This window comes from Chiloscyllium plagiosum, unplaced genomic scaffold (assembly GCF_037043375.1).
Source record: "Chiloscyllium plagiosum isolate Xiang-an unplaced genomic scaffold, Cpla_swu_hap1 HiC_scaffold_2, whole genome shotgun sequence".
Classification (NCBI taxonomy): domain Eukaryota; kingdom Metazoa; phylum Chordata; class Chondrichthyes; order Orectolobiformes; family Hemiscylliidae; genus Chiloscyllium; species Chiloscyllium plagiosum.
The window spans coordinates 25,995,682-26,018,771 of NW_028270140.1; the positions used below are offsets into that span (position 1 = coordinate 25,995,682).

General features: G+C 39.6%; 1 protein-coding gene across 1 annotated transcript in view; it reads left to right on the top strand.

Moving 5' to 3' along the window:
* haus6 (HAUS augmin-like complex, subunit 6) overlaps nucleotides 1–23,090 on the top strand; it is a 60,374-nt gene that overhangs the window by 8,102 nt on the left and 29,182 nt on the right. Inside the window, exons 3-8 of the mRNA XM_043717754.2 lie at nucleotides 1,711–1,789; nucleotides 5,273–5,402; nucleotides 12,277–12,421; nucleotides 14,477–14,542; nucleotides 17,272–17,317; nucleotides 18,324–18,497. Of these exons, the coding sequence (XP_043573689.1) occupies nucleotides 1,711–1,789; nucleotides 5,273–5,402; nucleotides 12,277–12,421; nucleotides 14,477–14,542; nucleotides 17,272–17,317; nucleotides 18,324–18,497 (640 nt within the window). The remainder of the gene's footprint in view (nucleotides 1–1,710; nucleotides 1,790–5,272; nucleotides 5,403–12,276; nucleotides 12,422–14,476; nucleotides 14,543–17,271; nucleotides 17,318–18,323; nucleotides 18,498–23,090) is intronic.

Here is a 23,090-nt window from a genome sequence, read left to right on the forward strand (position 1 = left end):
AATTTTGGAGCAAGTCACACCATTGTAAGAAAGGCTTTGCAAGATCAATGGGCTGGGTGCACTTTTTTCATTTCCAGTGTCCAGGTCAAAGCCAGTTATCCAATCCATTTTAATCTATTTTGATTTTTTTTTGTTGACACAATTGACTGACTTGCGACATTTGGAATCTTATTGATTTGAGCAGTTGAGATTGTCACATCATGTGTTGAGTCACATCATGTAGTTTTTTTTTAGAAGCCTGAAGATGTCATTTGCATCTATGGGCTATATATCTTGAAACCTTTCTACTCTGCCGCTATAACTTGCGCAAATTTTGGTGTGTCCAATTCATATTAACTTATGCCAAACTGCAGGGGAGAAAAGCTCTGAGGAAATTTATCCCTTTTGCCAATCTGTTTAAATAAATTCTAAATTTCTTGTAAATGTAGATATATTTCGGAGAAGGGCAATATAATTTTAAGATTGGAGTTTGCAATAAGAAAACTAACTTGTATGTGTAAATTGGCTTCTAATGTTTGATCATATATATCATAATTATGAGGTGAGCTTGCTGTTTAATTCTTTAGCTGGGTTAACTTTTCATGGTTGAAAAACTGCTGGGTCACAATCTACAATATTGAAGTCAGGTTTTTTTTAAAAACACTTTCTATTGTAATTTTGAAATTTAAAATGTTTTCTTTTAATTCTCAGAAGTAGAAGTAGTTGCTTTTGAGCTAATTTTAAGGCTGCTTGCACAACTTTACATTTTATCGGATAATATAGTTTATTTTTCAGATTTAGTGCAACTGTTAATATTTTTCTTTTTGAGGTACTCTTTTCACCATGTGCATTAATTTGAGTACCCTCTTAATTGGGTGTCTGACTGAGATTGCAACTTCAAGCTATGAGAAGTTGAACTTTGCCACTTTTCCTGCAAAAAAGGAATGTCCCATTAACCATTTCCTTGATTTTTTTTTCTGGAGGCTGCAAAATAAGATTTATTTGAATAGATTCTTTTGACTGACTTCTAAATTTGAGTCTTATTGCTCAAATCAAATATCATAAATCAAAGAGTTGCTTGTAATGGAGTAAATGAGTTAGCTGTTTTTAATCTCCTGTAATGAGTGGACAATCACCAACAAATTTCATTGTTAGTCACAAATGAGTGACACTATCACCTTCATCCCCTCCCCCACTCACCCATTGTACTCGATGCTACTTTCTCCCCACCCCCACCCTCCTCTAGCTTATCTCTCCACGCTTCAGGCTCACTGCCTTTATTCCTGATGAAGGGCTTTTGCCTGAAACGTCGATTTCGAAGCTCCTTGGATGCTGCCTGAACTGCTGTGCTCTTCTAGCACCACTAACCCAGAATCTGGTTTCCAGCATCTGCAGTTATTGTTTTTACCTCGATGACAGTAATTGTTTCCTGGGCTGTATACTACTAGACGGCAGAGTAGGGCGACACACGTTTTACCATTGCCACCCATAATGGCTTCTGGAGCATGCAGTGAGTTGGGCAGTAGTATGTTTGTTGAGCTTCCTTTTCTCTATTCAAACCTGTGTAATTAGCATTCAACTCGCTCAACTTCATGTCTAGACTTTAATGGTTCTGTTTTAAAATGTAGAACTTACTTTGTACAACTATTATAATTAGCTAATTTAAATTTGCTACAAATTTTAAGTAATGCTTAACTTTTTTTTGATGTCATTTCTTAATTTTTTTTTAAGGGATTGTTGGCCTATTTATGATAAGAAAAGTGCTGCATCCTTTAGGAAAATGTGCTTTGAGTGGATGAAGAAAATTGCAGTAAGTAAACAAAAACCTAATATAGGTGAAGGTAATCGCTTAGTGCTATTATTGTTGGACTATTAACTCAGACCCAGGTAACACTGTGGTAGGTTTGATTTCTACCATATCAGATAGTGAAATTAAAAAAAAGTCTGGATTTAAGACTCAAATGATGAGATGGTTCCTTTTGTCAATTGTTGGGAAGACCCTCTAGTTCATTAATGCTTTCTTATTGAAGGAAATTGCCATACTGACTAGCCTGGCCTACAGTTGACACTCAAGGCCCTTTGAAATGGCCAAGCAAGTCACTCACTTGTATTAATCATCACCTAAGCCTCAATCATCTGACATTGACCTAGGCACAATAAAAGACAATGACCCTGTAAAATCTTCCTTTCTAACATCTGGGGACATCCCAGAATTGAGAGAAGTCTCTGTCTTTCTCTCTCTGTCTGTGTCTGTCTATCTCTCTCTCTCTGTCATATCAAGTGGCAATTTGATATAGTCATACTTATGGAATCATACCTTACAGACAATGTGCCACACACTACCATCACCATTCCTAGATATGTTCTGTCCGACCTGCAGGAGGCTGAGGTGTGACCTTTTATAAAGGTTTATAAAGTCATGAGGCATGGATATGGTAAATAGACAAGATCTTTTCTCCAGGGTGGGGGAGTCCAAAACTGGAGGGCATTGTTTTAAGATAAGAGCGGAAATATCTAAAAGGGATCTACTGGGCAACCTTTTCATGCAGAGGCTGGTCCATATATGGAATGAGATGTCAGAGGAAGTGATGGAGGTTGGTACAATTATAACATTTAAAAGGCATCTGGATGTGTGTATGAATAGGAAGGGTTTTGAGGTATGTGGGACAAATGCTGGCAAATGAGACTAGATTATTTAGGATATCTGGTTAGCATGGAAAACTTGGATCAAAGGGTCTATTTCTATGATATATATCTGTCATTGACAGACCCAGCAGAGGTGGAAGCACTATGGTGTGCAGTCAGGAAGGGTTTACCCTTGAGTACTCCTTTTGACTTCGGACCCCATGAAGTTGCAAGTTTCAGGTTAAACATTGCAAAGAAACCATGCTGATTACCACATGCCATCTTCCCATGGCTGATGACTCCCTGTTCCTCTATGTTGAACAACACTGAAGAAACACAAAGTCCCAAGGGCACTAAGTATACTCTGGCTATGGGATTTTAATGTCCATAACCAAGAGTGGCTCAAAAGGGTAAGATTGATCAGGCTGGTTGCGTCCTAAGGACTGAAGTGTAACTCTGGGACTGTTAGGTGGTGAGGAAATAAACAAAAGGGAAAAAGATATTTAACTAATCCATACCAGCCTGCCAGCTGTAGATGCATATACCCATGACCGTGTCAGGAATAGTGACTCCTGCACTGTCCTTGTGGAGGTACAGTCCCATCTTCACTTTGAGAATACCCTCCATTTGGTGTGGTGCTATCACAATGCTAAGTGGGGAAAACTGAACAGATTGAGCAACTCTAGGCTGGGCATCTATAAGGCACTATCGGCTATCAACAGCAACAGGATTGTACTGCACATTCAGCAACCTCATGGCCCACTTATCTCTCACTCAGCCATTATCATCGAGCCAGAGAATCTGTAATAGTTCAGCAGAGAATGCAGGAGGATATGTCAGGAGCAGAACCAGGCATACCTAGAAGAGGTTCAATCTAGTGGAGCTACCAAACAGGACTATCTGCATGCTGCACAGCATTTGCACCATGTGAAAGACAGAAAAGTATCCGACGACCAAGGGAACAGATCTAAGCTCTGTAGTCCTGCCAAATCTGTTCTTGAATGTTGGTGGACAAATAAACAACTTACTAGGGGAGGTGTCTCCACAAATATACCTATACCTAATGATGGAATAGTCGAATATGTCAGTGCAATAGATAAGGCTGTAGCAATCAGCAAAGATCCATCTCTGCTGCCTCCAGTGGTCTCCTGCCAATTTGATTCACTCCATGTGATATCAAGAAATGATGGAGGCGCTGGTTACTGCAAAGTCTATGGACTCTGACAACATTCTGACAATAATATTAAAGGCATGTGCTCTAGAAGTTGCTCCTTTAGCCAAGCTCTTCTGTTACAGTTGCAGCACTGGCTTTGCCAATGTGGAAAGTTGTCTAGGTATGTCCTGTACACAAGATAGGGCGAGTCCAACTGGGCCATTTACCTCCCCATTAGTCTACTGTCAATCATTAGTAGTGATGGACGGTGCTATTAAGCAACACTCACTCAACAGTAACCTGATCAGTGATGCCCAACCTAAGTTCTGCCAGGGGCACTCAGTTGATCTCATTACAGCCCCAATTCAGACATGGGTAAAAGTGCTGAATTCCAGAGGTGATCTGAGAACAACAGCTCTTGATATTAAGGCTGCATTCAACTGTGTGGCATCAAGGGCTCTTATCAAAACTTGTGGGTATCAGTGGGGAAACTGTCTGTCGGTTGGAGTCATACCTGAAATGTAAGAAGATGAGTGTGATTGTTGGAGTTCACGCTAGGACATCTCTGCAGGAGTTCATCAGGGTAATGTCATAGGCCAAACCATCTTCAGTTGCTTCAACAATGACATTCACTCCATCCTGCTGTCACCAGAGTGTGACAATTGCACAATATTCAGCATGTATCCAGACTTGAGTGACAGTTGTAAGTAACGTTTTATGCTGCCCAAATACCTGGCAATGTCTCTTATTGGAGATGGTCAATCTAAACACTGTACCTTGACACTCAGTAGTGTTACCTTCTCTGAATTCCCCCACTATCAACATGTTTGGAGGTTATCATTTACCAGAAATTTAACTGTACTTGCTCAAACACTGGCTACATGTGCCAGTCAGAGGCTGGGAATAAAGCCGCAATTAACTCACCACCTGACTCCCCAAAGCTTATACACCAACGACAAGGCACAATTCAAGAGTGTGATGGAATACTGTCCACTTGGCTGTATGAGTGCAATTCCAACAATGCTCAAGAAGCTTGACACTGGGATAAAATCAGGGACCACAACAACTCTAGATTCTGTAGATTTTAGTTGTGGCATTGTTCGAGATAGGTATGGGATTTTTTTCAAATCTGAACATAGATTCCTTTTTGTCATCAAGTGTGACATCTATAAAATCAGCATTGTGCAGTTGCAAGGGAGGACAATGGCAATGTGTCGGAAATTGATGTTGTTCCAAAGAGACAACCTCTTACTATTTGATTGGAAATTTCTATTCCCCCAGTCCCATAGTCTGACAATTTAATATTGGAAGATGAAAGGCGATGTTGGTAAGGTAGAACTGTCTTTTTATTGTAGATGCTAAATATCACATTGTTTTCATGTTGAACAAGTGGTAAGCATTTCAGTCCTGTTGAAATGTAATTCTTAAGTGTTTTCTCCAAGGTATGAAATTGATCTGTATTTATAAGGAAGTTAACATCATAAATGAGATTATAATTCTTTGTCTCTCCTCCAGGAAGAAGTTGGAAATGATTTTCCTCAAGTCACAGCATCATTACTTCTGTCTCCTGGAGGCCCTAAATTTAGTAACTTAATATACCATTTTATAAAATATGTGCTCATGTGCAAGTTTCATGAAGCTGCAAGTAAGTATTTTTTGAGTGTTTTAAAATAGTATTTTTATTTTTGTTTGAATGATTGAGCTGTATTCACTTATTCTGTAGAGAATTATAAGTTAGTACATTGGCAAAGGAGGCCACTTAGTTCGTATGGCCAGTTAGCTTAACATCAGTGATTGAGAAAATGTTACAATCTATTATAAATGATATAACAGCAAAGCATTTAGCAGAGTCAACATGGCATCATTAAGGAAGATTGTGTATGACAAATTTATTAGCATTCTTGAAGTAACAAGCAAAATAAATGGAAATCAATAGATGTCATATTTGGATTTCCAAAGGTATTCCATAAAGCTACTTAAGAACCTGTGATGTTAGTGGTAGTATATTAGCATGGAGAGAAGAATGGCTAACTAATAAGACAGTGAGTTTGGGTAAAGGAATATTTTCAGGATGGCGACCTGTAACTAGTGGGGTGCCGCTGGATCTATAGCAGGGCCACGATTGTTCACAATATATTAATGACTTGGATAAGGGAAGAGAATTTGATATCCCCAACTTGTGGGTTACACAAAAGTAAGTGAGATGGCAGGGAGCGGGAATGACCTGAGGAGTTTACCGAGAAATATAGGCAATTGAGTGTTCAAATACCTAGAGATGGTATGTAACGTAGGAAAACTTGAAGTTGTGTATTTTGGCAGGAAGAATAATTGAGCTGAATTTTGAGTGCAGATAGGACAAGAAAGTTTTGGCACTCTTAGAGTCCTTGTGCATCACGAACTAGCATCCAGGTTCAGATGATAGGGAAGGCAAATGCTGAATTACAATAGTTTTAGCAAAATCTCCCAATAAGACATTAGTCAGTCAAACTTACAATACATTGAATATTTTTGATGTTTTGAAATTTTATTAATGAGATATGGGTGTCATTGGTTAAAGCAGCATTTAATGTCCGCCTCTAATTGGTTAGAGGACAGTTAAGACATTTCCACTGTGACACTGCTTATCCAAGAGAAAAGATACTGGTTTTGGAGGCAATTCAGAAAGCTTTCTATGTATGAAAGAATTTTCTTATGAGGGAATGTTGTGTAGTTTAGAATTGAATTAATTTTTAGAGTTGAGAATAAAGTGAGGAGATCTCAATGAAACATATCTGCAAGAATCCGATGTTTTTTAGAGTGAATGTGGAGAGAGAATTTCTCCTGCGGGAGAGTCTGGATCAAAGGGCACAATCTGAGTAAGGGGGCACCCACTTAAATGCGTAATGGATTGTTGAGGCTAGGTTGTTGAGAATATTTAGGCCTGTGATGGACAGATTTCTGATCATTAATAGAATTGAAAATGTGAAGAAGTGGAGTTGTGGATTTGGATTAACCATGATTTTATAGAACATAGAAGAATACAGCGCAGTACAGGCCCTTTGGCCCTCGATGTTGCACCGATCCAAGCCCACCTAACCTATACTAACCCACTATCCTCCATATACCTATCCAATGCCCGCTTAAATGCCCATAAAGAGGGAGAGTCCACCACTGCTACTGGCAGGGCATTCCATGAACTTACGACTCGCTGAGTGAAGAACCTACCCCTAACTTCAGTCCTATATCTACCCCCCCTTAATTTAAAGCTATGCCCCCTTGTAATACCCGACTCCATACGCGGGAAAAGGTTCACACTGTCAACCCTATCTAACCCCCTAATCATCTTGTACACCTCAATCAAGTCACCCCTAAACCTTCTTTTCTCTAATGAAAACAGCCCCAAGTGTCTCAGTCTTTCCTCATACGATCTTCCTTCCATACCAGGCAACATCCTGGTAAACCTCCTCTGCACCCGTTCCAGTGCCTCCACATCCTTCCTATAGTATGGCGACCAAAACTGCACACAATATTCCAGATGCGGCCGCACCAGAGTCTTATACAACTGCATCATGACCTCAGGACTCCGGAACTCAATTCCTCTACCAATAAAAGCCAGTACGCCATATGCCTTCCTCACCGCACTATTTACCTGGGTGGCAACTTTCAGAGATCTGTGTACATGGACACCAAGATCCCTCTGCTCATCCACACTACCAAGTATCCGACCATTAGCCCAGTACCCCATCTTTTTGTTATTCTTCCCAAAGTGAATCACCTCACACTTAGCTACATTGAATTCCATTTGCCACCTTTCTGCCCAGCTCTGCAGCTTCTCTATATCCTGCTGTAACCTGCCACATCCTTCCTCACTGTCAACAACTCCTCCGACTTTCGTATCATCCGCAAACTTGCTCACCCAACCTTCTAACCCCTCTTCCAGGTCATTTATAAAAATGACAAACAGCAATGGTCCCAAAACAGATCCTTGCGGGACACCGCTAGTGACGGCAGTCCATGAAGAAACTTTGCCATCAACTACTACCCTCTGTCTTCTTCCATCCAGCCAATTCCTAATCCAAACCTCCAACTCACCCTCAATGCCATATCTCCGTATTTTCTGCAGTAGCCTACCATGGGGAACCTTATCAAACGCCTTACTAAAATCCATATATACCACATCTACCGCTTTCCCCTCATCAACCTCCTTCGTCACCTTTTCAAAGAATTCAATAAGGTTTGTGAGGCACGACCTGCCCTTCACAAAACCATGCTGACTATCCTTGATCACATTATTCCTATCCAGATGTGCATAAATCCTATCCCTTACCATTCTCTCTAAGACCTTGCCCACAACAGAAGTGAGACTCACCGGCCTATAGTTACTAGGGTTATCCCTACTCCCCTTTTTGAACAAGGGAACCACATTTGCTATCCTCCAGTCTTCTGGCACTACTCCTGTAGACAAAGAGGACATAAAAAGCAAGGCCAATGGCTCTGCAATCTCCTCCCTTGCTTCCCAGAGAATCCTAGGATAAATGCCATCAGGCCCAGGGGACTTATCTATTTTCACCTTTTCCAGGATTTCCAACACCTCTTCTCTACATACCTCAAAGCCATCCATTCTACTTATTTGTGACTCAGTATTCGCATCGACGACAATGCCCTGTTCCTGAGTAAATACTGAAGAAAAGTATTCATTCAGTGTCTCCCCAATCTCTTCCGCCTCCACACGCAACTTCCCACTACTATCCTTGACTGGACCTATTCCTACCCTAGTCATTCTTTTATTCCTAACATACCTATAGAAAGCCTTAGGGTTTTCCCTAATCCTACCGACTAAGGACCTTTCATGTCCCCTCCTTGCTGCTCTTAGCTCTCTCTTCAGGTCCTTCCTGGCTACCCTATAACTCTCAATTGCCCCAATTGAACCTTCACGTCTCATCTTAAGATAGGCCGCCCTCTTACATTTAACAAGGGATTCCAATTCCTTATTAAACCACGGCTCCCTCGCACGACCCTTTCCTCCCTGCCTGACAGGTACATAATTATCAAGGACACTCAATAGTTGCTCCTTGAACAAGCTCCACATATCATTTACACTCTTCCCTTGGAGTCTACTTTTCCAAGCCACACATCCTAAGTCATGCCTCACCGCATCATAATTTCCCTGACCCCAGCTATAACTCTTGCCCTGTAGTACACACTTATCCCTCTCCATCACGAGAGTAAAAATCACCGAATTATGGTCACTATCCCCAAAGTGCTCACCTACCTCTAATTCTAACACCTGGCCTGGTTCGTTACCCAGAACCAAATCCAGTATGGCCTCACCTCTTGTTGCCCTGTCTACATATTGTGTCAGGAAACTCTCCTGCACACATTGAACAAACACTGACCCATCTAACGAACTTGAGCTATAGCTTTCCCAATCAATATCAGGAAAGTTAAAGTCCCCCATAACAACCACCCTATTACTGTCACTCATCTCCTGAATCACCTTCCCTATCCTTTCTTTAATGATTCTAGGACTATTAGGAGGCCTGTAAAAGACTCCTAACAGGGTGACCTCACCTTTCCTATTCCTAACCTCAGCCCAAACTACCTCAGATGGCAAGTCCTCATCCATCGTCCTTTCCACCACTGTAATACTATCTTTGACAAGCAATGCCACACCTCCCCCTCTTTTACCCCCACCTCTGACCCTACTAAAACATTTAAATCCTGGAACCTGCAACAGCCAAACCTGTCCCTGTTCTAGCCATGTCTCCGTAATAGCCACAACATCGAAGTCCCAGGTACCAACCCACGCTGCAAGTTCACCTACCTTATTTCGTATACTTCTTGCATTGAAGTATACACACTTCAAGCCACTTTCCTGTTTACAGGCACCCTCCTTGGAAATTGATGCCATGTTCCTAACCTCCCTACACTCCAGGCCCTGCACCCTGAAGCTACAATCTGGGTTCCCATGCCCCTGCAGAGTTAGTTTAAACCCCCCCCAAGAGCACTAGCAAACCTCCCCCCAAGGATACTGGTGCCCCTCAGGTTCAGGTGTAGACCATCCTGCTTATAGAGGTCCCACCGTCCCCAGAAAGAACCCCAGTTATCCAAAAACCGGAATCCCTCCCTCCTGCACCATCCCTGTAGCCACGCATTTAAGTGTTCTCTTTCCCTATCCTCTCCTTCGCGCTTTTAAAGGGGGAAAAAACCTACCCAGGTAAGCTTACACTAACTGCTTCCGGGTCTCGGCTGCCCCTCTGGTCGTCGTCACTTCCCCCTGGTGCTCCCGCTCTTTCTGTGAAGAGAGAGTGAAAGAGAAAAAAAAACACCGCTGCCCGCTACCGGTAAGCACTTTTAAAACCAAACGGTCTTACCTTCGCTGCTGCTCGCACTGGAAATTTTGTTGAATGGTAAGCATATTTGATGAGCCAAATGATGACCACCTTTTGTCTTATGATCTTTTTTCCTCAATTTTCTTTTGAGGGACAGTCTGAAATGATCCACTTCTTCCTTATGTCTCTACGTTTTTGGTCTCCTTTCTTTAATGTAATTCCCTACTGTTGACTTGAATCACCAATAGGTAGATGAATCTTCAAAACTGTTTTTAAGCAACAGAAATCAATTTTGAGCATTGTACAGAACTGATTTACCTTGCCAAGAGAATGGACTTTAGTCTTTGTATTTTTTGTCCTGTAGCTTCTGCAGTTAGTAGAGTTGATTCAGAACAACATTTTTGTTCTCTTATTCAGGGGATAGGTGCTAGTGCGTTATTACATTTCTTGATTGCACGGCACATAGTTTTTTTTTTGTAGATACCACAGAACAGATCCTATCTTGGACTGCTTAACTGGGTTCCAGATGGGTAATCTTCAAAATTGTGATATGGAAAATGAGGTTATGCATTTTAGCAGAAAGCATAAGGGATTTTTTTAAAATGGAGAAACTACGGTGAGGCATTTGGGACTGCTTGTCCATTGGTTTTTAAAAAGAAACCTAACATCTTCCCATTTAGTAGATGATCAGGCAAATGCTACATCGAAGTTTATTTTAAAGGTAATGGAGTATAGAATTAGGGAGATTTTGCTCAAACTGTCGAGGCATCAGTCAGGCAGTAGCTGAAATATGTCAGTTTTGGGCACCTTACCTATGGAAAGATATGCTGGCATTGGAGGAGCTCCAAAGAGATTCACCAGGTTGATACCAGGTAGGAAGTGACCCTCCTGAGACATTGAGTAATTTGGACCTGTGCTCGTTGGAGTATAGAAGAACGAGAGGTGACCTTATTGAAAAATGCAAGATTCTTAGAGGATTTGACAGGTTAGATATGGAAAAATAGTTTCCCCTTGTGGGAAAGTCTAGGACAAGAGAGCAGATGTTGGAACAAGGGGTTGCACATTTAAGACCATGATCAGGAGGAGTTTCTTTTGAAGGTTCCGAATCTGCAGAATATTTTTTACTGCAGAGAGCTGTGGAGGTTAAGTCGTTAACTGTATTCAAGGGTGAGAGAAATGGATTTTTGATCAGGTAAGGGAATCGAGGAGAATTAAGGCAGAAAAGAGGAGACTAAGATTCTGATTAACTGATCTCATTGGAGCAGACTTGCTGAGCTGACTGGCTGACTTTTTTTATGTCTTGTGGTCTGAATATAATTTGGGTATTTCTTTTAGTTTCCACATGTGTACATTATGGGCAAGTACTTTGTTTTGAATGTCATTACAGCTTCGGGGTCAAGTTTGCTCCTGGGAAAAATTCTGGATTGCTTGTGCTTGCTTCCATAATGAATATCATTGCTTACGGTAACATTAACCATGAGGCCCCTCCGGTCTGCTCCATTATTCAATACGATTGTGGCTGATTCATCCTCAACTTTCCTGTCTACTCCCTGTATACCTTGCTCGATAACATGAATTTGTCTCTGGTGTTAAATATGTTAAATGATAATTGAATCAACAACACTGGCATAGACTTCTAAAGATTTCTAACCCGCTAACTGAAAAAAATTCTGCTTGTCTTATTCCTAAATGATCAGCCACTTATTTTCAGAAATACGAAATATGAGCATCAGGTCACTTGAATGTTCATAATGTCATACATTAAGACTTTCATGTATTGTTGAAAATTCAAAAATCGATGTATATTGAGATGAACTGCCAGATGTATTTGCATTGATTAATAATAATTACTAGCTTCTGAAATTCACTACACCAAAAACAGCCAAGACCAAAACATTTCAAGATATAATTTCAAGAAGGAATTGGAATTAGCACTTGGGGCTAAAGGGATCAAAAAATATGGGGCAAAACAGAAGCAGACTATTGAATTAGATGATCAGTGACAATCATAATGAATGAACAGCACAGCAGACTCAATAGGACCCACGGCCTTTTCCTATTTTATATTTCTATTTACGGTACTTAAATCCAATTTGCAGGGTGTCCTGTGAATGTGTAAAGTGTCAATTTTAGAGTGAAACCCCTCTCATTTAATTGAATTAATGTTGTTTTTAATTTGTTTACCCCACCCCATGCTATTAATAAAAGACGACAGCACTTGGAAAACCATGACATTCAAAGGAAAACAAGATTCCCATTTATCGGCAATGAAAAGTTGTATTGCAGCCAACCAGTTTTTGGAAGGAATTCAGAGAGAAGCTTTTGTTGTTGGAGAGTACAAGAGAAGAGAAGAGTAAGTTATATTTATGCTTGAATTGAAGATAAGTACAGAAACTTGTACTTATGAAGCTTAAGGATACATGAGAGTTGTTTGCTTCCCTTGGCGAGTCAGTACAAATGTAACATTGGAATCTTAACCAGAAATATAAAGCACCTATTTATTTTCTTTTAAATCATATAATTTTCTTTTAGCTTTTTAGCTTTATACATCTCCAAGCTCCTTCTTTTTTTTTTAGTTTCCATGTTCGAATATTGGCTTCTTAGACATTTTCTCTACCTCTGCAACTTCTCCTGACCATTTGTGTCTTTCACCAAGCTTTTGATGAACCTAATTTTTGTTTTTGAGTGTGGCATTCACTTTATTTGTGCTTCTGTAAAATACCTTGGAGCACTTTATCCGTGTCATGTTGTGGGCATATTATGTCTCTCCTTGTTCTCATCACTAGATCAAGAATGATTGATTTTTAAAAAACTTTTCTTCCCTTTTTACGTAGATGAAGAGCTACAGATACTTTTTTGCTCTCAAATCTCAAGATCTTCTGAGGAATATTGCTGAAATGTAACTTCTTTTCAGAGGGAAAAAAAATTCACTTTCATATAGCACTACCACTAGTTATTGGTTGCTGTTTTACTGCTTTTTCTTGTAGCCTGGCATTCCAGGTTTTGAAATTGATTTGATTTATTATTGTCATATGTACTAAGCTACAGTGAAAAGTATTGTTTTGTCTGCTAACCAGAGTTGAGAGTGTGTTACTGGAAAAGCACAGCAGGTCAGGCAGTATCTGAGGAGCAGGAAAATTGACGTTTCAGGCCGGAGCCCTCAATTTGTCGATTTTCCTGCTTCAGTGATACTGGGCATATTAGCTGAGCTTTTCCACATAGTTTGGACTAGTCTCTTGTTATGATGTACTGTTAAAAGGGAAGGTTATCTAGCCAAAGCAATTGGCCATTTGGCCTGGCTTCATCAGAATTCAGAGTTTGTGCATGTGGGAACATTTGCTTGATTAGTCAAATGTACTCCGACCTGTTAATGACTTTCTCTTCCTTTGTAAACTTTTTTTGCCATTTTATTGCTGTTTATCAGCTTAAGGACAGGGTGTTTTTGTCATTTTAATACCAATTTCTGTATAAAGACAGCTTGTTTGCAGAGGAGTAGCCTGAGGGAGCTCTTTGGAGCAAAAGTTGGTGCTGCTCTCTGCTGATGGTTTTAAAACCTTAGCTCAAGACTGGCTTGTAGGTAATCCGAAATGCTCAGGACCAGTTGGTTTTCGGAATTCAGCATTTCTCAAATTTCAGAATAAGTGGCAGTTTGGTGAAATTTTTAAAGAATCATTCAAAACAACAGACTTATTGTGAGAAAAACTGGTCCTGAAACAAAATTGAAGCCTGTCAGTGCTGGACCACGCCCCCACCTGTCGCATCTGAGTGACATGCATTGAGTGGATGTCGACTCAGGTTAACTGTTTGTTTGCAAAAAAACTTAACAAAAAGACCTTTGGATTTTGGAGCTTTTCGGATTTCAGATAGAGGATTGTCAATCTGTGTCTATGCTATAGTGTAACATTGCCATTGGTAAATAAAGATAATTTAAATTTACTATCTATAAGAATTTTATATTCCAGACTACCACAGTGTATGATCTCTGATGAACCAGGAGAGGTTTACAGGTAGAGTCCAACAAGAATTCCCTGAGCTGTCCTGAATAGGTACTTTATAACATCAGATGTTTATTGGCAAACTTTGGCTCATGAGAAGCTCCTGCAAGGTTATTGCTAAGTCCAATGACACAATTATGACAGTCATCTTTGGCTTTTTGATATGCATTTAAAAGAAATCACTATGTTTTAACATTGGCTTGTAATCCTTTCATGATTATCTTCGAGAAGTACTGACTTGGTGTTATTAGGAGACAGACAGGAAAGAGAAGATAAGTCCATTGTTAAATCAGCCATTTTCAAATGGAGTCATTTCAAGCGACCAAATGGCTTACTCTGTTTCTTATGACATGCACTTAACTAGTCATTTGTTATAAACTCTCATTGTTAACCATTGTGATTTTTGTCTCCAGGTTAATGGTTAAAGAAAATTCATTTCTGAAGAAACAGAATGCAGAAATGAAGAGTCATCTGGAAAAGTAAGCCACTAGGGCTATTTTGATTTTTCACTCCATTGATGGATCTATACCAGATCACACAACTAACTTGCAAGAATCGTTGATCCAGAGGTAGTCAGTCTGCATATTTCAAAAGTACATCAGTAGTTCATCTGATCATCTGTCGTAATTTTTATAGATTCTGTGCAGCAAAAGGTTGTGAAACAAAAATAGCCTAAATCTCTTGATCTGAGTCTCAAACCATAGATCAGACAAAAACGTTGCTTACCTAATTTCAGGCTTTGTCGGCCTGACCTCCATGTAGAATCCATCCCGACAGATGCAGGCACTGAGCCATGTAGGCATTACCAGAGTAAATCTCTGCAGAAGCCATGCCCCTATTTTGTGATAGTTTCTCACGTTGCAGTTGGATATTCAGTTTAAAGGTCCGTGTTTTTCTGCCTGTTGCTAATAGAGTAAATGAATGACCAGGAAAGCTGGCAGATGACTGGGTGAGGAAGGGATGTTACTATTGGTGGCCGGGTTGGGGAATGGCACACATCGCTTGGTAATTATTAAAGCAAGTTGGAACCTTCTGAATCTGACTCCAAACTAGAGCTAAAGACTCTGGCAATTACCCAGTCAGAAGCTTCAATGTTTCGCGCAATTACCACGTAACTGCATCCAAAGTTCAGAAAGATTGATGCTTATAGATTGAGTTATACGGCACTTAAGCAGACCCTTCAGTCCAATCAGGCCATACCGATCATCATCTCAAACTAAGCTACTCCCAACTGCCTGCTCCTAGTCCCAATCCCTCCAAACCTTTCCTATTCATGTATCTATCCAAATGTCTCTGAAATGTTGTAATTGAATCCACATCAACCACTCCTCAAAGTTAATGCAATATGTGAACCACCCTCTAAAAGAAATTTCCTTGTCTTTTTGAAATCTCTTTCCTTTCAGTTTAATGAGCAGCCTTGTCCTGAAATCCCCCATCCTAAGGAAGCGACAACTACCATTGACTCTTAGCTATATGTCTCATTATTTTATCTTCCAGTCTTGGGTTGTCCAAAGATTGAAAGGTCTGGGCTGTCACCTTGCTTTGTTTTTGTTTCTCTCCCCCCGAATTGCTTGATATCCAAACCGGGTGAATGAGCTCTCCTCTTTCCTGACTCCTTGTTGGGTCACAGAAAGATTTGAATTTTTTTAGCACCAGGTTATGGAGCTTAACTGGAAGTAATTAGGAGCCAATCACAAGGTTTCCCTGTGTTTAAAAGCAGAAATTATTACTTGCAACACAAATGAACTAAAAGATGAATGAACTAAGATGAAACATCCAACATTTTGTCCTTTGTGCAGGACAAGTAGTGTAGGCTTGCATTCTTGCCTGTGTACATATACCCAGATGTAAAGCTAAAAACACAAATTAAGGTAAAATAATATATGGCATAAAGTCCTTCAGTTGTTTCTGACAAGAGAGTTGGTTGTATGGCTTTTTAGGTGCAACCAGCAATAGTCAATGTTGTAGTTAATCTTAAAATGATCTGTTCCTAATGTTTCTTCCCTGGTGTTTTTTTCCATGGCTACAAGTCAGTTCCTTAGAAAGAGAGATGAGAATGCAGCAGCTCAACTTTTAGCCATGTCCAACTTCTCAATATCCCTTAAAATTCTAGTTTTACTTGTATATCCAAGACGTTGTTTACTAGGTCCATCCATGACATCTGTGCTGTCAGTTTCCAGTACTTTTGTTCCAGAGTGTAATACATTTCAATACGTATAGGCTGTGTGGGGTATCTCCCTTTTTGCATTCTGCTCCAGTCCTGGGAGCAATTAGTTTGTGTTTTCTCCTCTATCTCGAGGTGACTTTACATTGTTGTTTGTCTTTTCTCATTGCAATTTGTAACAGTTGTAAGTGCTTAAAAATCATTTTTTCCAGAATTAAAGGCAAAACTTAATGACAAAGCTATAGCCTCATGCAAAATTGCATGGTTATCCTATATAATTCTCAATTGATAGTCTCAGGGATTATCTTGCATTGAGTAAGAAATGTTGTTGGGTAGGTTGAATATTTAAAATCAATTGATATTTTATGGTCTCTGTTTGGATATGTTTGAGATTTCTCATTATTGATTTCTCCTCTCACTCCAAGATATGACATTCCTGTTGGAAAAGTGATTCAAATAAGTCTTTACATGTTAATTGCTGTTGAGTGGCAGAGATTTGGGGTTATAACATATCAGATGCTTGATCTGTCAAAGGATTTTAATCTGTCATAATGCTTAGTCAAACATAAACTGAAATATGACATCTCAAAGTTTTGTGTATAGTGTGCAAAGCTTCTATGAAATAATGAAGTGCAAAAAGTCTAAACAATTGTGGGGAATGAATGGTGGCATTTTAGAATAGTGTTTGTAATGGGGCTGTTTACAACACTTAGGTTACAATCATAACAAGTTAGAATCTATTCACGTGTACATTGGAGAAAATAGCTGGCATTTTAAGTCTGGTTGTTTACCATCACTAAAAGGTCATTGCTCAGGTCCCTTGTCGTTTACCTACCACCCCCCACCCCCACCCACCAGTTCCACCACTGCCAAAAGGTCACTACTCAGGTCCCTAATAATTTTTTACTGCAATCTCTCAAATAATTCACTTGCTGATGTCAGATAGAAATGATGAATAAGAAAATTTTTTCCTGAAATGACTTTAATGAATTTTAGAATTTCTTAATTTTAACAAAATTCTTACAGTTTGACTTCTTTTGCTAGGGCTACTTATGGCTTTGCAGAAGCACGTAATCAGAAACAAGAGGAGGTTTGTACAAAATCTTTAGCATTGCATCTTTTGTTTTACTTTTATGTTTTTTGTTTCTTGGTTTAAATTAGTGTGTGCGGCACCCCGTACTGCAAGGGTAACTAATATTAAGAAGTAATGGTTACAGTTTTTCTTAATGTTTGAATGACTTCCAATAAATCTACAAGCTTGCTTACAACAAGCTGCCATGACCTTTTTCGATTTTAGAATTGTTGCCAATGTCTTTAAGTCTAAATGGCTAAATTATGTTCTATCTGTGCTACACCATGGACCATTGTATACTCTTTCTTGGAAAAAAAATCAGTGCTATCGTTGTGTGTAAAATCTCTTATGGACTTTTGTTTTCTTGCCAGTCTATCCAGTCAGTTTTTTCTTTGGAATGTATGGAAGTGAAAAAGACGTCTTAAAATTTGCTTATATTTCATATTTAAGTTTTTGACTTCAGTCAGGGTCACTAACCTTTCCATTTTGTATTCTGTTGGGTTTATAAGGCAAGTGTTTGCTTTCATTAATTTTTCAAATTTGTCTTCGATTTTCGTACAACTTCGAAGGCACTCCCTGATATAATATCAGCTAAGGAATCTATACCTGTTTGTCTGATACTGCTTTCACTGATTATATTTTTCCCAGACTGGTCAAAGGCTTGCGTAGAAAGAAAGTTTTCCTGTTGTGGTTCTGGCTGAGGTTATTTGAATTAAGTTTTTTTTAACTGAAGTACCTCTTCCATCATTTAACAAAGAAACTGGATTTTGTTAAAATGGTGCATTTCTCACAACTGGACATCCCAACATGTTTAACAAGCAATATAGGAAATATGGCAGACCAACTTGCATACAGCAGACTCTCAAATAGTGGTGTGATGAAGATTAAATCTCTTTTGTGATGTTAAATAAGAGGGACCAAAATGGTAGTTGCTCAGTTTAGAAGTTGTGCAAGTAAACATTTATTAATGTGAGCGCTGGTGAGACTTTATTAATTTATTCAAACACAAACCTTTGTTATTCAGGTCCGTGAAATGTGGAATATTGTAACAGACATATTGTCTGAATTAGAAGAAGAAAAGGAAGTAATTGATTCGTTATTGGAGGGGCGAGTGGATCTGTACACACTTGATGGAACAGATGTCACATTAAAAGTACCTAGACAACTCCTAATTAAAATTGAAGATGAAGCCGACCAAGTGAGTACATTTTATACCATCTCAAATGATAAGCTTGGTAATTAAGTTTTCCATGGCATTAGGATTCTACATTATATCCTTATTTTTGTAGAGTGTAGACGCTAATGGGTCATTTTTGAGTTGGCAAGCTTGAAAATGCTGTGCCGCAGGGATCTGTGCTACGGTCTCAACTGTTTATAAACTATATTAATAATTTGATTGAAGGATTGAGGCGTATGGTAGTTAAATTTATTAATCGCCAAGAATAGGTAGGAAAACAAGTTGTGAAAAGGACATAGGAAGTCTGCAAAGGTATATAGATTTGTCAAGTGAGTGAACAAAAATTTCTTTAAATTGTAACATGAGGAAAATGTGAACTTGTCTACTTTTGACAGGATGAAAGACCAGCAGAATGCAGTCTCTCCATTTAAATAACAGAACTCCAAGATACAGAGATCTGTGTCCTGGTGGCGCTCATAAAAGTTAGCATGCGGATATGACAAGTGATAGGGCAATTCTGGATTATTTTAGGTTTTGTTTTTCAGAAATGGAATATAAATTAGGAATCTTTTGCTAACAATAGTACAAATCAATGAGACCACATTTAGAGTATCATGTACAATTTTGTTGGGTTCGTTTAAGAGTGGACGTTATTGCATTAGGATCAGTGCAGTTTCCCTCGACCTACTTCTATTTTCCTCAAATGTATCAACAGTAACCTCATTAATGGCTACTGAAACTCTTCAATACAGAAAGCCTCTAAGTTGCTTTGTTTTAATGTTGTGGATGTAATGGGGTCATTATGCACATTTAGCATGTGAATTGCCACATTATCTGTCTGACTTGCTGACATGACTATGAAGCAGCCCTGCCCACTCCTCAACCTGTTTCGAAGACCTGGGGGTTCATTTCATTTACTGGTATAGAAATTCAGGAATGTACAATACCTTGGTTTTCATGATATAATGCTCTAAGTTTTTCTGAGAGATTTTGAAACACAACAGCTTTTACATTATTTGTAACAGAAAACTCCAATCCACGTGATTTCGTGCAATTTAAGTGAAGTTTCAGGAATGTTACTACAAAAATAAATGAATTAGTGAAGATTTGTCTGTGCTACACCATGGACCATTGAATGCCCTTTCTTGAAACTAATCATTACTATAGTTGTAATCTTAGTATGTAAAATCTCTTATGGATTTTTGTTTTCTTGCTAGTCTGTTCGTTCTTTGGAATGTGCGGAAGTATTTTTTGCAGGTGCGCATAAACTACCTTTTGTTTGAAGAGATTTCACAATCTCATTTTTCCATCCACCCAAACATTTACAATAGGGTTATCTGGTGGAAAGAGGAATTTTGGCCTTTATTGCTAATCATTGAATCATAACTGCTTTCCTTTTTAGATCCATAACTTATCTCAGGATCACACATGTGTCTGGGTTATGAGCTGTGCACTACAGTAGAACTGTGACTTTTGGAATTAAATTTTGTTGCTTTTCTGAGCAAATGTATAAAAGTAGCTTTGTGCTGATGAATTTGCTTGCTATTATTAGATCATTTGTCGGTTGAGAAAACTCATGAATTGGGAAAACAGAAACATGGATTCCATAGTTGGTTACAGAAAAGTAGGAAAAACAGGTTTTTTTTTTCTTGTGTGGTACGTTGCAACTAGAAGGGTGTGCATGAATTAACAATTAGTGATGTATGTCAATAACGGAAATTAAAATACAGTGCAGCATATCCAGGTTTTCATATGATCCAAATTAAGTGGTAAATTTAAGTTGTGAGAAGTCTATAAAGGGATATGGACAGATTGTGATTTGCTACTTGGTAGGAAGAAAAATGGATTTGGGGAATAGGCATCACAATCTCACATTTAAAGTCAACCATTTTGAACAAAGACGACAAAAATCTTCATATCGAACTTCCATAGATCAATCTGAGACGGGTACAGTTGAGAACAGAAGTGAGTCAAACAGAGCAGGCAGACACAAGGTAGGAACTAATAAATTAAACTGCATTTATTTCAATGCAAGTGGCCTAACGGGGAAGGCAGATGAACTCTGAGCATAGTTAGGAACATGGGACTGGGATATCATAGCAATTACATAAACATGGCTCAAGGATGGGCAGGACTGGCAGCTTAATATTCCAGGATACAAATGCTACAGGAAGGAGAGAAAGGGAGGCAAGAGAGGAAGGGAGTGGTATTTTTGATAAGGGATAGCATTACAGCTGTGCTGAGGGAGGATATTTGGGTGGAACTGAGAAATAAGAAAGAGATGATCACCTTATTGGGGTTGTATTATAGACCCCTAATAGTCAGAGGGAAATTGAGAAACATACTTGTAAGGAGATCTCAGCTATCTGTAAGAATAATAGTGGTTATAGTAGGGGATTTTAACTTTCCAAACATGGACCGGGGCTGCCATAATGTTAAGGGTTTAGATGGAGAGGAATTTCTTAAGTGTGTACAAGAAAATGTTTTGATTCAGTAAGTGGATGTACCTACTAGAGAAGGTGCAAAACATGACCTACCCTTGGGAAATAAGGCAGGGCAGGTGACTGAGGTGTCAGTGGGGGAGCACTTTGGGGCCAGCGACCATAATTCTATTTCTTTTAAAATAGTGATGGAAAAGGATAGACCAGATCTAAAAGTTGAAGTTCTAAATTGGAGAAAGGCCAATTTTGACGGTATTAGGCAAGAACTTTCGAAAGCTGATTGGAGGCAGATGTTCGCAGGTAAGGGGACAGCTGGAAAATGTGAAGCCTTCAGAAATGAGATAACAAGAATCCAGAAAAAGTATATTTCTGTTAGGGTGAAAGGAAAGCCTGGTAGGTATAGGGAATGCTGGATGACTAAAGAAATTGAGGGTTTGGTTAAGAAAAAGGAAATATATGTAAGGTATAGACAGGATAGATCGAGTGAATCCTTAGAGTATAAAGAAAGTAGGAGGATACTTGAGGGAAATCAAGAGGGCAAAAAGGGGGCATAGCTTTGGCAAATAGAATTAAGGAGAATCCAAGGAGTTTTTACAAATATATTAAGGACAAAAGGGTAACTAGTAAGAGAATAGGGCCCCTCAAAGATCAGCTAGGCGGCCTTTGTGTGGAGCTGCAGAAAAGGGTGAGGGGGTTTCTAAATGAATATTTTGCATCAGTATTTACTGTGGAAAAGGATATGGAAGGTATAGACTGTAGGAAAATAGATGGTGACATCTTGCAAAATATCCATATTACAGAGGAGGAAGTGCTGGATGTCTTGAAATGGTTAAAGATGGATAAATCTCTAGGACCTGATCAGGTGTACCTGAGAACTCCGTGGGAAGCTAGAGAAGTGATAGCTGGGTCTCTTGCTGAGATATTTGAATCATCAATAGTCACAGGTGAGGTGCCAGAAGACTGAAGGTTGGCATACGTGCCACTGTTTAAAAAGGGTGGTAAGGACAAACCAGGGAACTATAGGCTAGTGAGCCTGACCTCAGTGGTGGGTAGGTTGTTGGAGGGAATCCTGAGGGACAGGATGTACATGTATTTGGAAAGGCAAGGACTGATTAGCGATAGTCAACATGGCTTTGTGTGTGGGAAATCATGTCTCTCAAACTTCATTGAGTTTTTTTGAAGAAGTAACAAAGAGGATTGGGGGCAGAGCAGTAGATTTGATCTATATGGACTTCAGGAAGGTGTTTGACAAGGTTCTCCATGGGAGACTGGTGAGCAAGTTTAGATCTCTTGGAAGAAAGGGAGAACTCGCCATTTGGATACAGAACTGAATCAAAGATAGGAGACAGGGTGGTGGTGGAGGGTTGTTTTTCAGACTGGAGACCTGTGACCAGTGGTGTGCCACAAGGATCGGTGCTGGGTCCTATACTTTTTGTCATTTACATAAATGATTTGGATACGAGCACAAGAGGTACAGTTAGTAAGTTTGCAGATGACACCAAAATTGGAGGTGTAGTGCACAGCGAAGAGGGTTACCTCAGATTACAACAGGATCTGCCACAGTGGGCTGAGAAGTGGCAAATGGCGTTTAATTCCGATAAATGCGAGGTGCTGCATTTTGGGAAAGCAAATCTTAAGACTTGTACACTTAATGGTAAGGTCCTAGGGAGTGTTGCTGAACAAAGAGACCTTGGAATGCAGGTTCATAGCTCCTTGAAAGTGGAGTCGCAGGTAGATAGGATAGTGAAGTAAGTGTTTGGTATGCTTTCCTTTATTGGTCAGAGTATTGAGTACAGGAGTTGAGAGGTCATGTTGCGGCTGTACAGGACATTGATTAGGCCACTGTTGGAATATTACGTGCAATTCTGGTCTCCTTCCTCTCGGAAAGATGTTGTGAAACTTGAAAGGATTCAGAAAAGATTTACAAGGATATTGCCAGGGTTGGAGGATTTGAACTATAGGGAGAGGCTGAACAGGCTGGGGCTGTTTTCCCTGGAGCATCGGAAGCTGAGGGGTGGCCTTCTAGAAGTTTACAAAATTGAGGAGCATGGATAGGGTAAATAGACAAAGTCTTTTCCCTGGAGTCAGGGAGTCCAGAATTGGAGGGCATAGGTTTAGGGGGAGAGGGGAAAGATATAAAAAAGATCTAAGGGGCAACTTTATCACGCAGAGG